Source organism: Rhinolophus sinicus, linkage group LG05 (assembly GCF_036562045.2).
Source record: "Rhinolophus sinicus isolate RSC01 linkage group LG05, ASM3656204v1, whole genome shotgun sequence".
NCBI classification, from domain to species: Eukaryota; Metazoa; Chordata; class Mammalia; order Chiroptera; family Rhinolophidae; genus Rhinolophus; species Rhinolophus sinicus.
Genome location: NC_133755.1, coordinates 75,223,667 through 75,240,142, shown reverse-complemented (window position 1 = coordinate 75,240,142; position 16,476 = coordinate 75,223,667). Strand labels below are relative to the sequence as shown.

Sequence of the window (16,476 nt, the reverse complement as noted above, 5' to 3'; positions counted from 1 at the left end):
GGGGGGATTCCCTGGGATATGGGCTTTTCCTCGGTTAATAGTTCACCTGGGTCACAGGGTGCAGTGTCCGTGTCGGTATGCGAGAGCTTTTGAAGTTCCAAAGCTCTTCCTGCACCAGATTCCGAGCCTGTATGTTTCAGCAGTTCTGTTTACTCCTGCAGGGATCTGCCCAGATAGGTGGGGCCAAGGTCAAGGTGAGTTGTGAGAGGTGGCCCAGAGCAATGGCGGTGACCACCACCACAGCCGGTCCTGCTTCCTCAGCTCCCTCCCCTTTGCCGGAACTAGTTGGGCTGCGAATCTGTGTCTGCGGCTCACAGTTCTCAGAACAGCAAATATTCTGTTCTTTTGCTCTGACACTGCTACTGTTCCGCTTCTAGCACTGGGCAGGTGGGGGTGGGGAGAGCTCTGGGAGGGTAAGGAGGGGGCGGCTAGTCTCAGTGCCTAAGGCTTCCGTTCTCTGTTTGGCAGTGAGGGCTTAAACCACTGTTTTCAGCCTTCTTCTCTCAGTCTTTTCTCCGAGGTCTCTGCCGTGAGCGTTGGGTTCAGCCGTGTTATATGCTGCCCCCTCAGCCCTGTGGGCCATAAGCGGAGCCCTAGCAGTCCAAGTTCTTCCCTCTCCCACAGCTGTGGTAGTTCCGGGGTGCAGCGAGCTTGGAACACTGAGCTAGGTCTGTGTCCTGCGTATGTACAGCTCTGTCTCCACACTTCTCCCTTCCCTCCTCCCCCGCTTGCGGGATTCGCCCACCTTTAGATGAATTCAGTAGTGGGCCTCTTCGTCTTGCCTGTCTGCTGTGCAGGGAATCCTTTGTGGAGTTATTGTTGTTCAATTATTTGTAAATTCCAGGGGAGCTTTACAGAGGTTCACCTCACGCTGCCATTTTGATGACGTCTCCTGAATGAGTATTATTATTAGGCTTACAGGAGGAAGCTGAGGCCAGAGAGAGATGAAAGAAGTTGCCCAAGTGGCGGAGCCAGGTTCTGACCCCAGAGAGTCTGTGCTCAGAGCCCACACACAAACCTCTGTGCCACATGCAAACTGAGTGTGCTGGTCTCTGCACTTACACTCCAGAAAATGGCCAGGTTCATTTTAGTGGGATGGGCACCAGATGAATCTAACCCTCCACTTTGCAGCCGTGTGACCTTGGGCAGGTCTCTCCTTCCTGAGCCCGTTTGCAGCTGCCCAGACATGAGTGTTAGCTCAAGTGGCTCCTGCTGTGATAGTGGAGGTTGGCTGGCAGGACCAGGCCCTTCTTGTCCCGTCGGAGCCTGTGAGGTCACCCAGCTCTTTGCCTCTGCTGGACCGCTGAGGAAGTGAGGGGGATGATGTTAAGTTAGTCACCCAGCCTCTCCGAGCCCAGGAGGGACTGGAATGGGAGCCGGGAAAGCAAAACCTGCTCCTGGCCTGCAGCCAGACCCTCCCTGTGGCCAGGGCTGTGCTTACACGTGATCTGCATTTTGGCTTCTAGTCTCAGTGTGTGAGTGAGAACCCTTCTGGCCTCCTCTGGATGTGGGGCAAACCCTTCACCGGCCCATGTGGGGAACACTGAGCGGGAGCTCTGCAGCTCTGGCTAGGCACGTGACTCGGCCTCTGCTCTTCTCTCAGCTTCCCACTTCCTTTCTCTTAGGATTGACAGGCTCACCCAAGTCCTTGAGACTGTTGATACTTAACTGTAGTTGCACGTTGCCTCTTTTTTCTCCTCATCCCACAAAGCCAGTGGCATTTCCTACAGTTGCCTGAGTGAGGAGTAGGCCAGCGGAACCCAGATTACATTTCTGCCCCTTATGTGGGGCATTCTGAGAGGTGGGGTGCACCCATCATGGAAGGGGTGGGATCTCTGTGACCTTGGACCTCACTGCTGGGAGCCTCAGTGTCCTTCTGTCTGGAAGTCTAGCACATGGTTGGCACCCAAGAAACATTTGACTCTCTTTCTCTTCCCTTTTCCTGGGTGTCACAGGCACACCTCCTTTCACTGCCCCTCACTTTATTGCACTTTGCAGACAGCATGTTTTCATCAACATTGAGGCGAGACCCTCCACCGGCAAAAAGATACAACTCACTGAAGGCTCAGATGATGGTTAGCATTTTTTAGCAATAACGTATTTTTAAATTAAGCTATGCACAGTGTTTTATTTTAGACATAATGCTATTGCACACTTAATAACCTACAGTAGAGTGTAAACATAACTTTTACAGGTACTGGGAAACCAAAGAAATGCACATGTCTCACTTTATTGAGGTATTCACTGGAACACAGTGGTCTGGAACCAAGCCCATGGCCTCTCTGAGGCCAGAATGATGACGGACCCCAGCTCTCTCCCCTCCCCCACCAGGACCCATTAGACACGTGTGGAAGCTGCTTGCTTGGGGCTCCTCAGTGCGCGGCTTTGGACCATGGTAGCAAGTCACGTTCTCAGTGAGTCTGATGTTAAGGCACCAGGGTCTAAGACAGCTGGGAGGCTGGACAGCTGCATGTGCGCCTGCCCCTGCCCCTGGGGTAGAGCTGTGCCTGGAGCCCCAGCTGCTGGCCTTGGCACACACATGTTCTTCACAGGGGCCTGTCACAGCATCCCTTGGCCCTTGAGTACCACCTGAACCTGGATGCCCATGGCCAGGGACTGTTCCTGCATGTTGACATATCCACACTGCAAGATGCCACTCCTGGTGTCACTGGGCAGGATTTGGGGCCCCCTCCATCATGGCCCCTTTGTGGGAGCCTTCTCATGTCAGCCCCGGGCTGCTCCGTTTCTCCCCAGTGAGTTTCAGAATCCCACATGAAGAGCCGAACTGGCTGACGCAGTGTAAAGAAATATGTGTACAGAACTGGGGCATGATGAAGTCCCAGGAGAGATCTACGGCCAGCCTGCTGATAAGGTTATCAGCGAGCATGCGCTGGCCGATCCCTTCCCATTAGATGCAGAGCTGCTGTTGGCTGCTTGGAGATGTGATCCAGCTGGACAACGACTGAGGCTTTATGTTGTAAAGGTTGCATAAGAGAACACTAAAGCAATTACAAGTGTTTGTAAATTATAAAAAGCAAGTGTGATGGTGAGCCCCCCGGTTATTTAGTCAACGCAGTCCAAGACTAGTTTCCTGGAGCAGAACCAGGGCCCGAAATAAGCAAAGCAGAACTCTGGGGCTCCAGAGAGGTGACATGAGGTCGTATGCTGAAGCTCAAGCCTGAGTCCCTTCCTGAGGGCGCCTGCCAGCTTCCTCTGGGAGCCCGCTCGTGCGTTCGGTTCACTCTCACCTGAACAGTTCCTGGTCTCCTGGGGTACTACAGAGTAGAAAGGACAGAGGGTCTCCAAGGCGAGCAGCTAAGAGTGCTGGTGACCAAGGGAAAGAGCCAGGAGAACTGGAGAAACCAGACTGAAACGTCCAAGAGCACAGTGGGCCCCTGCCCAGCCCTGAGAAGGAGTCATAGTTCTTCTGGAACCTGACGTCCTACAGGCGGACTGGGCTCTTGCAGGAGGTGGCTGGCCTAGGAGGAGAGCCACTGGGGGGATTACCCCTCCGTCCTGGATGCTACAGATTTACTGGTCCCTGGAACAAAACAGACAGTGTTTGTTTAACTGCCCAGCCTTCCACTGCAATCCCCTGGACATGTATCTCTCAGAACAGATAAGTAGGTCAGCTTGACTTGGATCTAATATGGCAGAGACCATTTTGCTCCCCATCCAATTTCTTAAGAAACAGAGCCAAGAAAACTCCTGGCCGGTGCCTGGGCCACGTACAGCCAGTGATGTTGGTGGAGGATTCTAAGTCTGAGGTCGCGGGGCCAGCTGGCTAGGACTGCCCTTGTGGGCAGGGGAGGGGCAAGCTGGGCTTCACTATAGGCCAAGTAGCTAGGTAGCGGACAGGAAGGGGTTCTGGCACAGCCCCTCCTCAGAAAAGGTGCAAGGTTGGATGTGGGAAACTTGAGAAGGGCCTGGCTGGGGTCCAAGTGTTCACCCCAGTAGAAGGGCCTTCTCAGTGGTTACTATGACAACATTATCAGCCAGATCCTTTGCTCAGCCTCAACCCAACTTTTCTAGGGCACCAATGGGTCTCTTGCCAACTTCTTCCGTTTCCATTGCATTGATCAGAGACCCCGTTCTTTGGACAGAAGGAGGGCCTTCACAAAGAATGCCACCATTCTGGGGCTCCAGGTTAACTTCTAGGCCCTCATCTGTGCTGCCACTTTGAGACTGCCATGCGGACAATCTTTGTTCGGTTGTAGGGATTCAGAAAGATAGCGCAGTAAAAGTCACTGTGTGATGATAAATTATTTCTCGACGTTCAAAGAACCTTGCTCCAAGATGAGAGGAACCAGCGATTATTTTTCAAAAGAGGTATCTGTTTTTGACCCCCTGAGGTTTGAGCCCCTGCTAGGGAAAGTGTCAGGGTCTGTATGGGTGTGGCTGCCCTTAACGCTCCGACAGTCCTATGAGTTGGAATTACTGTGCTGTGGTTTCCGGTGGATAGCAGGACTAAGACCGGAAATCACATGCTGTTGTCCAGGTCTTGTACAGGGTGGAGGCAGCAGTTCTAACTCAGGTTTTACAGATCCAAGGCTCTTGAGCCTGATTCAGGGCCTTGCTTTTTGAGGGGTGAGGGAATGATAACTATTTCTGGCCCCTGGGTTCCACATTAATCCATGTTCTGCCCTTAACCCTCATTTAACATAACCCACGATTTTTTAACAAGCCTCTGTGCTTTGCTGTTAACGTGTGGTCACTGGAAAACATCATCTCCCAGTGAGAGAATTCTCATGTCATATTTGTGAGCGTCTTATGTTAGCAGGTTTTATCTTGTCAGGCAAATTAGAGTGGGAGAGTGCTGGGCCATAAAACCAACCTTCGTCATTGACAAAAAAAAGAGATTACTAAAATAACCCAAGGACAATCCATTTTGTTGGCAACATTCCTCTGAAGATCTCAGCACAAAGGGCATAAAGAAGGTGAGTGTAAATTTTGTGTGGAATGGATAGTGTCCAGACATCTGAGAACATACGGCTTGCTCTGGTGTCCACCCTGGGCCAATTTGCCAGATTTTGAATCTACTGTATTGTCATTACTATATTGTCGCATCAAGGAAATAAGGAGGGGGAGAAAGGAAGCTTCACACGTTGGCCTCTAAATTCATGGTCATCTTATTTAAGGTTCTGCTGGTTACAAGAAAGGAACCACTGCAGACTCAATGCTCAAGCAGGACAGGGAGAGGTGTGTTCTGGAATGCAGGTCTCAGGAGACCCGCAACTGGGGTGTAGCTCTGCTGCGGTCCCCCCAGGTCCACGATCTCTGCCTCTGCCTCTCTGGGGTCTGCCCAGTCTCCTTGCTCAGCTGCATTTGAGGCTGTGCTTTGGCTGTGGTGTCTACAGCTGCAGTGCAGCTGCACTGAGGGTGTCTCGAGGACCCAGGGCTGATTTTGGGGCTCAGTCCTCTTTGGTTTGGGGGTGGGTCACATGTCATGAACATGCCTGCTGATGTCCCTTCTATGGGTGATGAGACCAGGAGCGGCGCAGGCATCTATCACATTATATGTGATAGGTTTTAAAGTGTTTTCTAACAATCCTTTGCAACTGCTGTATAGAAATGGAGTTGAATTTTATATGTTGATCTTATACCCAGAAACCTTGTTAAACTGTCGTAATAATGAATAATCTGTTGGTAGTTCTTTTGCATTTTCTATATCTTGTTTCTTCCTTTGTGAGTACTTATACTTATTTCTTTGTCATAGTGTTGCAGAGGTTGATAGCAGGCACCTGTATTATTCTTGACCTTGGAGGCAGTGTGCTCACTCTTTCACCATTGATGGTGCTATCTGGGGTCGATATTTTCCAGACACCTTTTATGATGTGAAGGAAGGGCTGTTCTACCCTTAGTTTATGAAGAGACGTGTACACGCATGCATGAGTGTGTGTGTGTGTGTGAGAGAGAGAGAGAGAGAGAGAGAGAGAGAGAGAGAGAGAGAGAGAGATTGTTTTTTGGTGGGTTTTTAAATTATGAATATATATGAATTTTATGGGATTACTTATGTGCATTTGTTTTATTGAGATAATTGCTCCTTTTCCTTCCTTTAATCTGCTAATATGGTGAATTTACATTCAGAGATTTTCTACTGTTTAACAAAACTTGAGTTTGGGGATATACGCGTGTACAAGTGTATGTAATACACTTGGGTGTGTATGTAATACAGTTGATTCTGTCTGCCAATACTCATTCAGGATTTCCCATCTATGATCGTCAGTGAAGTTGGCTGGGTTCCCTCTGGTACTGCCCTTGTCTAATTTGGGTATCAAAGTTCCACCACCATCTAGATGATTGGGGGTGGGCGGTCCTTCTTGTTTATTCTCTTGAAGAGTTTGTGTAAAATTGAATTCTCTGTTCCTTGATTGTTTGCTGTGAGTACCCATAAAGCCTTATTAGGCTTTAGTTTCTTTCTGGGAACATTTTAAATAATTGATTTTCTTTCTTTAGTGGTTATGGCTAGTCAGGCTTTCTATTTTTGAGTCTGTTTTAGTAATTTATATTTTTCTAGTAATTTCTCCATTTCTTCTTAGTTTTAAACTTTATTGGCGTAAAGTTCATAATACCCTCGTATCTTTTTCATCCCTGCTCTATCGGTAGTTATGCTCTGTTTGCCATCCCTAATATTGTTTATTTTCCCATCCTTATGTCACTTGACCTATTTTCACATTTTCTTTTCAAATAGTAAACTTTTGTTTCTGTTGATCCTCTCCAAGTTTTATCTGCTTTTTCTATTTCATTGATTTTTATCTTCATTATCTGTTTCCGTCTACTTTCTTTGGGTTTGTTTTCCTCCTCGTCTTCTAGTACCGTCACTGGGATGTTGTTATCTCATTAGTTTTCACCATTGCTCCTTTTCTATTCTAAATATTTAAAGTTATAACTTAAAAAAAATACTTCTATAGCTGATTTACCATGATTTGATATTTAAGACTTTCTCTTTATTTATTCTAAGCATATTTTAATTTTCATCATGACTTATTTGAACTATGAATTAGCTGAGTATGTTTTTTTTAATTTCATAATGTCTAGTATTTAAAAATAATCATAACCAACTTTGTTGAATTCTTGCTACATGTCAGGCAGCAGTCTTCACATTTCACATTAACTTTATTATCTTCACAACAACCCCACAAAGTAGGACTATTATGACCCCAATATTCTGTATGTGAAAAATGAGACAGTGAGAGATGAATCAGTTGGCATAAGCTCACGCAGCTCCTGACATGACTATAGGCCCAGGCATTTTGGCTACAGTGTGATCACTGCACAACATGGCGGTCTTGTCAGTAAGCGTTCTCGCTGTAGTCGTCACTAACAGTATGTTGGTTTTTCCGCTTCATTCCACTGTAGTCAGAGAAAAGGGCCAGTGTGATAGGGATCTTTTGAAATCTGTTATGACCATCTTTGTGACCTAGACCACAGTTTCCACGCGTGTTTCAGGGGTGTGCATTCTGTGAGTAGGAGCAGGGTTTTAAATCCTAAAGGAGCTCCCGGTGGGCAGTCACTTTCTCTCAGCACTTTGACGTTTTTACTATTATTCCAGCTCCCCCTTTGCTGAGCAATAGACTGTCTGTCTTATTGTAATTTTTCATGGCAATCTATTTTTCTCTCTCTATTTTTTAAAATACATTTTATGTTTTTGGTGATTTATAGTTCCACTATCACGTGTCTAAGTATGAATTTCTTTTTCACTCTTCCTATTTGGGGTCATTTGGGTTTGCTGAGTGTTTGGATTTGTGTCTGTCAACAGTTCTGGAAACTTTTAGGCCACTGTCATTTTGAAAATGGTCTCCCTGTGTTCTCTGTTTTCTCCTTGTAGGTGTGTTAGGCTGACCTCAGTGTCTCCAAGGCTTTGGCTCTGTTGGTTATCTGTCTCTTCTGATCGCCCTTTATTTCCCCATTGTGTTTTGTGATTTTTTTTCTGAAGCCCATGACTTTGGAACTTTATCTGGGTGGTTCTTTCAGTCCAGACTGGATCTGCATTAGGTGTGTGGGTCCCTGAGACCAGTCTACACTTCAGCCCGGCTCCTGCCTGGGCTTCCAGGCTTGTAGGATGCAGGGTCTCAGGCTGCAGAACCATGTGAATGAATGCAGGCTCTGGTCAGAAATTCTAAGGAGTGGGGTTTCCCCTCCACCCACAGCCATGGCTGTGATTAGCAAATCTCCTGAGCTTCTCCTCGGGTGAGGGTGGCGTGACGTTAGCCCTGCCGGGCATCGTTTTCCTGAGGACTGTGTTGCATGGCATCTTTGCGTAACCTCCTACCTGGCCTCACCACCTGCCGCCCTTTTTGGATTTGTGTTTTTTCATGTCTGGCCTCTGAATAGTTCTCTTTATCAGCTTAATATGCAGTCAGCGTGATTTTTAAAATATTTTATCAAGCATATTTTCAATGGTTTCTACTGGAGAGTTAGTTTTTTTGTTTTTTTCGTTTGTTTGTTATACAGACTATCTATTCTGCCATACTGCCAGAGACAGACGTCTCACGTAAGTCTGGTGTCCCCTCCTCCATGCTACCGAAACTGTTTCGGTCCAGTCCCTGTTGCTTCCTGGGACTCAGTGCGAAGGACCCTTCTCAGTCCGCCCTGTCCCAGCGTCAGCTGCATCATCATGGCAGACCTCACCCTCCCAGACAGCCTGCCAGCTTGCAGACCCCGGCACTCTGGTTTTCTTCCCACTGCTTTGTCTTCTGACCCCAGTGTTCCTCTTCCTGACCCCTGAATGTGGGCATTGTCCGCATGAGAGTCTGCGTCCTCTCTTCTCGGAGTCGTCTACTCTTTATGATTGTCCCTCCCGAGCTTTTAAATACTGAGCATAGGGTGAGGACTCTCACTCTGTCTCATCCCAGGCATCTTTTCACATCTCCAGTCTTGTATCTGACTTTCATTGTGACTGGTCCTGCTAGGTGTCTCACTGATTCTCACGTCTAGCAGTTACAGATGCGAATGTTCCCTCTTCCTCACAAACATGCTCATCCTCCCGGGGTCTCCTCCCAATGCACGCCACCCCACCCGCTGTGCACATGGCTGGCCTTTCTGCTTCTCTCACACACACCCAACCCCTGTTCAGCCTTCTCCTCCCTCCGTGCCGCCAGGCCCCATTTCCACGCCACCAACTGCTCCAACTCCTTCTCTCCCACCTCCTGGGCTGTGCTCACTCAGCAGCTAGAGCCATCTTTTAAAACCACAAGTCATCTTACTCCAAAGCTTAAAATTCCTTATGACTTCACATTGCACCTAAACTAACAGACCGAATCCCCAAGATGGCTACAGGGGCCCCAAGTCACTTGACCCCCGTCTGCCTCTCCACCCTTGTCTCTGGGCCAGTGCCCCCAGCAGCCCCAGCCCTCTTTCCCTCCAGTCCCCACACATTCTGTGACCCTCTATGGCCTCATGTTGGCACAGGCCATTCGCTCAGCAGGAACAGCTTTCCCGTTCCTGGCCTAGCTGACTTGTCTTTACAGTTCCAAGTTAAATAGTCCTCTGAACACCTTCTCTGGCTCTGGGTTAAAAGAGGTCTTTCTTGTTATTTTTTTCTCATGGAACCCAGATCTTTTGCTTTCTGGTACTTACCACAGATTTTTAATTACCTATTTCATTTGTGTACCTGATTAATGCCTGTCTCTCTGGAGGACAGGACCATGTGTTTGGTTTGCAATGTATAGCATCGTGCCTACGACATGAGACCCTCTGTATATGTTTGGTGAAGGGGCCCACGAATGAATCTCTCCCACCCACTCTTCCCAATTCATGAGCCCCGGACTGCAAGGTCACCTCAAAGCATACGGGGCAGGGTGGGACAACATGTCATCTCATCCATCTGGACATCCAGCTTCTGTAAGCCCAGAACTCGGGCTGTCAGGACACCCCTCCAGATCACGGCTGTCCTGGGAGAGGGTGCAGTGAATGTCACACACTCTGCTGTCATACCTATGGGTTCTCCCCACTTGGGGAGGTAGAGCTACACAGGCATAAAATGAATACACCTCTCACGTACAGTCCCTTTTTGTTGGTCTCTATTGGATCCTCCCCTCACAAATAAGATTGATTTTGTCTGTTTCGCCTTCCTCAAATTAACAAAATTAACCCTCAATTTGTTTAAAAGGGGGGAAGAAAGCCTGTTTCTAATTTATTCTGGTACACTTATTAAATGTAATCATACAGTAAAAAAAATTCAGAGATGGTATAAACAGCAGGAAAATATTAAACTTTTGACGTACAAAGTTTAAATCATAAAATACATTTTGTGAGGCCCTCCATGAAATGGGACACAACCTAATGACATTCACAATTATGTGCTAAGAGGCCCGATGTAACCCAGAGGCAGAGGGAGAGGAACCATCTGCCCAGCACGCTCTGCGCCGAAACCAGACTCTGGCGGCATCTCCCAAGCACTCTGCTGGCTTCGGGAGCGTGGAATTTATAGTCTCCGCTGTCTGCTCCACGTTGCTTTCTTCCTTCCTTTCTTTTTCCTTGTTTCTTTCTTTTCCTTTTTTTTTTTTTTTTTATTAAGAGTGAGGTAAGCTAATGGAAAATATTATTCACTTTTTTTTTTTGAATGAACCTTTTTCTTCCCTTACTCCCCTCTTCTTTCTCAGCTCCTCATCCCCAACCTGAAATGTCTAAGCAAACGTCCGCACTGAAGAGTCCAAGCTGGAAAGAAGAAAAATGGCGGGCACTGCCATTTCATCTCGCAACGAGAACCTTGGGGGCTGCCTTGTGCCCTGAGGGGGTGCCTTCGGGAAGGATTGCCTAAGACTCTGAAGGTTATTCACATCGGAGAAGCAGTTCACATTGATTTACTTCTGGTGGTGAACTAGCAAGATTCTGGCTAACACTTCACACACACACACACACACACACACACACACACACACACACACACTCACACAATTAGTTTGCTGGGGCTGCCATAACCAAGTCCCTCAGACTGGGGCTGAAACAACAGAAATGTATTTTCCCACAATTGTGGAGGTGGAAGTCGGAGGTGAGGTTTCTCCTCTGTGTGTGTGTCTATGTCCTAATCTCCCCTTCTTACAAAGACTGATGTTTTACTGAACATAGAAAAGGAACTCAAAGCTGGGTTTCATGACCTAGCAGAGAAATCGGTTATGCTGTATTTGTGAAGTTACAGGAGACACTCCTTCTGTGTGCGCAGGGTGGCAGGCCGGTTCTCTGAGAGGCTGTGAGTGTCATGTTCTGATTCTGCTGGCCTTGGACTAGGTGATCTGTCTGGTCATTTTGAAGTGCTGGGGCCTGCTTCTGGGCAGTGTGAGCAGGCTGCAGTGAGGGCAGACAGCCGCAGAGAAACTGTCCTTCCGCCCTTAGAGGTGACATTGCAGCAGATGCGCCAAGAAAACGTGTGGAGTGTGGAGCAGCTGTGCTTCTGTTACAACACTTCTCCTGACACTGAGGTGCTGTGTTTACTGTTGCCCTTGTCCACACCTGAATCTAAGAGATTATACAGGGACACCCCAAAATAGCCCTTGAGCCCCACTTTCTTCATCTGTAAGATGGATACTGCCTGCCCCATGGGGCTGCTGTGAGCATGAAAAGACCTAAGTGAGATAATAAGTGAAGTCTGGGTAAAGGCCCAGCAGAGAATCTGGCTTGTGCTGGATACTCGACGAATGGCAGAAAGAGGGCGATGAGTGTAAGTCAGCCCTGTGGGGACATGCTTGGTGGCAGGTCACGTTCAGTCAGTCACACTGAATGTCACGTGGTTGGCCTGTGGGGCGGCTTGGACCCTGGGGTTATGGGGGAAATGTTGCTGATTTATTTACCCATAAATGCAGTCCGTTTACCTTTAGGAAAGTAATTCAGGATTCCTGTGGGCTTGTGAAGACGCCTTTGCTTCTGGAGACTGTACTGACACTTCTAGTCGCCCGCCTGGACTGCCCTGATGCTGGGCACAGGGAAAGTGGGGCGTCCCTGGGCCGGGAAACGCTGCTGCTCACAGGACTTCAGGCCCAGCAGGAAGCACTGGCTTCTGTGACGCAAGTGACATTTCCAGAAGTGAAGCCAGTCCCCCAAAGTGTTCAGGGTCCCTGGAGATTGGAGCACCTCTGGGACCCTGCATAGCTTGGTGGCTTGAAAATGTCAATAGGGGGAAACTTTGTCATGCCCTAGGCAGAGCTGAAGTCTCAGTGCAGAGGCTCGTGGGAGAAGTAATGTGACAGTGGCCTCTGATGGGACTTCCTGAGGCAGGATGGATTAGTGGAAGCAGATTTTGAGCATGGGGAGGGTTGTGGGGATTTGATGGGGAGAACAAGGTCCTGGAAAAAACAGAGCACACATGCCTTCAGGAGGGGACAGCCTGAGGCCAAACAAAGGCAAACTCTGCTCCCTGCTTGGTTTGCCTGGGGCTGGCTGCCTTTCTCCTGAGCAGCTGATTCTCCCGGTCTGTATGCAGAAACACTCTCTATCAACACTTTGAAAATGAGCCGCAGGCTCCTGCCAGTCAAGTAAGGGTTTCAGGAAGTACACAAGAGAAAAAGGAAAAAAGCTAGCCAGAAGCTGGCGTGCACAGTTACGATGCCGAGTAGTTGATGATGTGGCAATTTAGGGTTTCTGTGTTGTTTCCTAGAATCATAAGTCTATTTGCTAATTTTACCTTTAGGAAAGGGTTGAGGGGAGAGGCAGTATCCTTCTCCTATGTGTTGTATGTCGAATCACTAATACTTTGACATTTATTAGAATCCATAAGGTTTGGAAGAGAGAGAGAGGGGGAAAAAATCAGCATTATTTGTTGAAATATTTTGGGAAAATATGATATGATTATTTTCAAATGTTTTTGCTACTAATAAAGGCAACACCCAAAATAATATTTATGTGCCACAAGCTACTGTGATGGATCAGAATTCTTGGAATGGTTATTGTGGGTAGGACAAACGTTATTCTTTTTAACTTTCTGTATTTTTTTTCCAAAGAAAATGTAGGTCCTTTATAATGATGGGATTGCAAATTTAAAATATGTTTCTGTTTTTCTTTTTCTTCTTTTTTTTTTTTTTTGCTATAGGGTTACATGATGGAAAACCGCATCTCAGGCTTAAAATGTGACACCGACGTGTTTGTAACTTTTGAAGGTGACAATGTGGTTATGCTGCAGGTAAGATTCAGGAAATGTTTATCCTTCTTAAACAGCATCATTTTCAAGATCAAGAATTTTCCAAAAATCTGAAGTGTTTCATGTGGTTTATCTTCCTTGATTGGCAGGTGTTTTCCTGTCAGGCACTGGATTTTTGAACAAGGATTCAGTTATTTCTTGCCTCACTGATTTTTGACACTGAATTCTATCTTTTCTGGTTTAAGAAAGCTGCATGTACATATTGAATCAGAGTCTTCTACTGGGAAGGCTATTCCCCGAGAGTGCGTGAGGCCCAGGAGACAGGCAGGCAGAGACATGAAAAGCTGGTTTGCAAAAGGCAGGCGATTGATCAGCCTCACTAGTAAGCAGAGAAATGCGCACGAGGCGTCTGCAGTGCTGCTTTCTTTTCTCTGTCAAGTTGACTTGTGTTTAAGAGCGTGTTGGAGCCCCAAGTTTGGTGAGAACGAACGGGGCCTCCTCTATGTTGCTATTGGTCCATGTGGGGTTCTATTTCTAGGACTCTATCTAGGGTAATAACCCTAAATACAGAGAAACTGGAGGGCGCAAACGTTTTCATTAGTACCTTATTTATTACAGCAAGAATGTTGCAATCTAAATTTCCAGCAGTAGGAAAATGATTATGTAATCATGTCTGGCCACTCACTGGGGAATTATATTGCCTTTAAAATTGTACTTACAAAGATTTTGTTACAGAAATAAAAAACTTCTGATATGGTAAGTAAAAATGATATAAAATTGTCTATAGAATGTGATCACAATTTGGTGTTATTAAAAAAAGAAGAATGGGACTTCAGGTTCTGCTAAGAAGTGGCCGCACTCCTCCCAGGGCCTACCTCTTAACAGTGAAACACCCTGGACATAACACAACAAGCACAGGAAGACTCTAAAAGGGGGAAGAAAGAGGCAGGCTGCCTACAGGAAGGAAATGGCAGTCGGTTCTCTGGGTTTCCTTATTGCTTCCCATAAACCCTGAACACGGCATATACGCCATGAATCTCTACCAGGCTCAGACAAAATGTGCTTGTGGGGGCAGAGCCCCAGAAAGTAGTTTACAGGCTCTCGGCCTCACGTGGAGGGGTGCTGTTTCGGGTAGTAGATGGCCATCAGCTGGGGCTGGTTGGCCGTCAGCTGTAGCCATTGAGCCATTGGCCACTAATATAACTGCTGCGGCTACGAAGGAGAGCCGAGGAGAGTGGAGGAGAGTGAAAGAGAGTCGTCGGTGGGTTGCAGACAAAACGGACAGCAGGTCGCACGTCCAGTGAACCCAGCCTCCAGTGAGACCGTAGTGGTATGACTCCCCTACCTATGGCTCCGTGGGTGTTCCTTTTTGGCCTCACCATATCCTGCGTTCTTATGTGGGGAGCGGGACCAGAGACCACGAATGACACCCTGCATGACAGTGCTCCAAGAAAAGCCTGTTTCCCCTGATCAAAGGACAGGGAAGAGGGGGGTTTAACAACAGAAAACCCTTTGAGCAATACTCTCTGTACAACACACACACACCCCAGTTTCAGCAGGGCCTGGCAGGAACTGCTCTTCTCCCTGCCCTCCAATGTGAGGAAGCAGGCAGAAACAGGTAGCCGGCAGCTATCCGGTCCTCCACCTGGTGGTGATGCTGGGCTGAGCAGGGAACTAATTTTCCACCTCCTGTGTCTGGAATCAAGTGGAGCTCAGATTCTCCCATCAGAATCATGTCATCAGGGCCCGTTGATGAGCTCAGCCTTCACCTCCACCAGCAGCAACTGGACCCAGGTGAGGTGAGGTGAGGTAGAGCTAATTACCAGTATGCTTCAGCCCTCTTCTCCAGTGTCAGCAGGGTCCACTGGAGAGATGAGCCCCTACCTACCCTGATGTCAACTAGACTGAACCAGGACGCGTGAGTCAGGGCTGTCACCATGCACATTCCCCCGATCCCTGGTGTCAGTGGGTCCAGTGAGGAGCGAAGCTGCACACCCGCACAGCAGCAAGAAGCAGCTCAGCACGAAGCAGCACTGGGGGCACTTTGATCCCTTCTCTCCCTGCCTTTCACCCCCATACGAAAGGAGCCCAATGGGAGCCGAGCCTCCAGCCACACTTGGCATCAATGGTGGAATGAGCTGCGGTAGTTAATACTCACTCCTCTTCCCCCTCCCCTAGTTTAAGTAGGAGCCAGTGGGATGCTAAGCCGGTAGCCTCATCCAGCATCAGCGAGGTGGGAAGAGGTGATAAGAAATGGTGTAGTTGGCACTCTGCTTCCCCACCCCTTCCCCTGGTATCAGAGGACCACGAGGATGCTTCCGCCCACCTGTTGGCAACAAGGCAATGGGAGGCAGTGCACCACTTTTCCATGGGGGGATTGGCAGCACCCACTGGGAAGCTGAACATATACATATACCTAGACCTGTGCTCAGGACTAAATGCAATCTCATAACACAATATCCAAACACCCTGGATATAATACAAAAATCACTCATGATACAAAGGACCAACTTGAATGAAAAATCCATAGATGACAACTCTGAGAAAAATCACATGTTGGAATTATCTGACAAAGATTTTAAAGTGCTCATCATAAAAACAATTCAAAGGTAATTCCAAATACTCTTAACATAATAGAACATTTCAGCAAAGATAGTAGAAATAAAAAGTGACTTAATGGAAATTATAGTACTGAAAAATACAATAACTGAAATAGCAAATTTGCAGAATGACAGTGCTAGTAGAGGAGAGATGATAGGGAATAGAATCTGAGAAATTCAGGACAGAGCAATAGAATTTATCCCATCTGAACAGAGTGGGGGAAAAGGAGTGTTCTCAGGGCCCTGAGAACAAGAACAAAGAGCATTTGTATGACAGTCTCTGAAGGAGAAGAAAGCAGATGAGGTTGAACAAGTATTTGAGAAAACAATGCCTGAAAACTTCCCATATGTTGAAAGGCAGGAAACCGAAAACCCAAGGTGCTGAGTGAATCCCAAATAGGATAATCCCGAAGAAATTCACCACAAGATGCATCAAAATTAAACTTCTGAAAGCTAAAGGGGAGGAAAAAGTCTCAAAATCAGACAGAGAAACAGTGCATTACTTTTAGACTCTCAATGGGGATGAAAAGACAAGCTGAAGACAGGGAGAAAATAATTGCACACCGCATATCTGAACAAGTACCTGAGTCTGGGAGGTATAAAGAACTCTCAAAACTCAACAGTAGAAAGCAAACTATCTAATTATAAAACAGGCAAAAGACACAAACAGAAATCTCACCGGAGAGGAAGTACCAATGGCAAACATGAACACGAAAAGATAGTCAACACCATCAGACATCAGGCAAAGGCAAATTAAAGCCACTATGAGCTAACACTATACACCAATCAAAATAACGAAAATTT

At 47.3% G+C, this 16,476-nt stretch overlaps 1 protein-coding gene across 1 annotated transcript in view; it reads left to right on the top strand.

Annotated features, from left to right (window-relative positions):
• ACOXL (acyl-CoA oxidase like) overlaps window positions 1–16,476 on the top strand; it is a 288,665-nt gene that overhangs the window by 151,821 nt on the left and 120,368 nt on the right. The window contains exon 12 of the mRNA XM_074333923.1: window positions 13,025–13,114. Coding sequence (XP_074190024.1) covers window positions 13,025–13,114 — 90 coding nt within the window. The remainder of the gene's footprint in view (window positions 1–13,024; window positions 13,115–16,476) is intronic.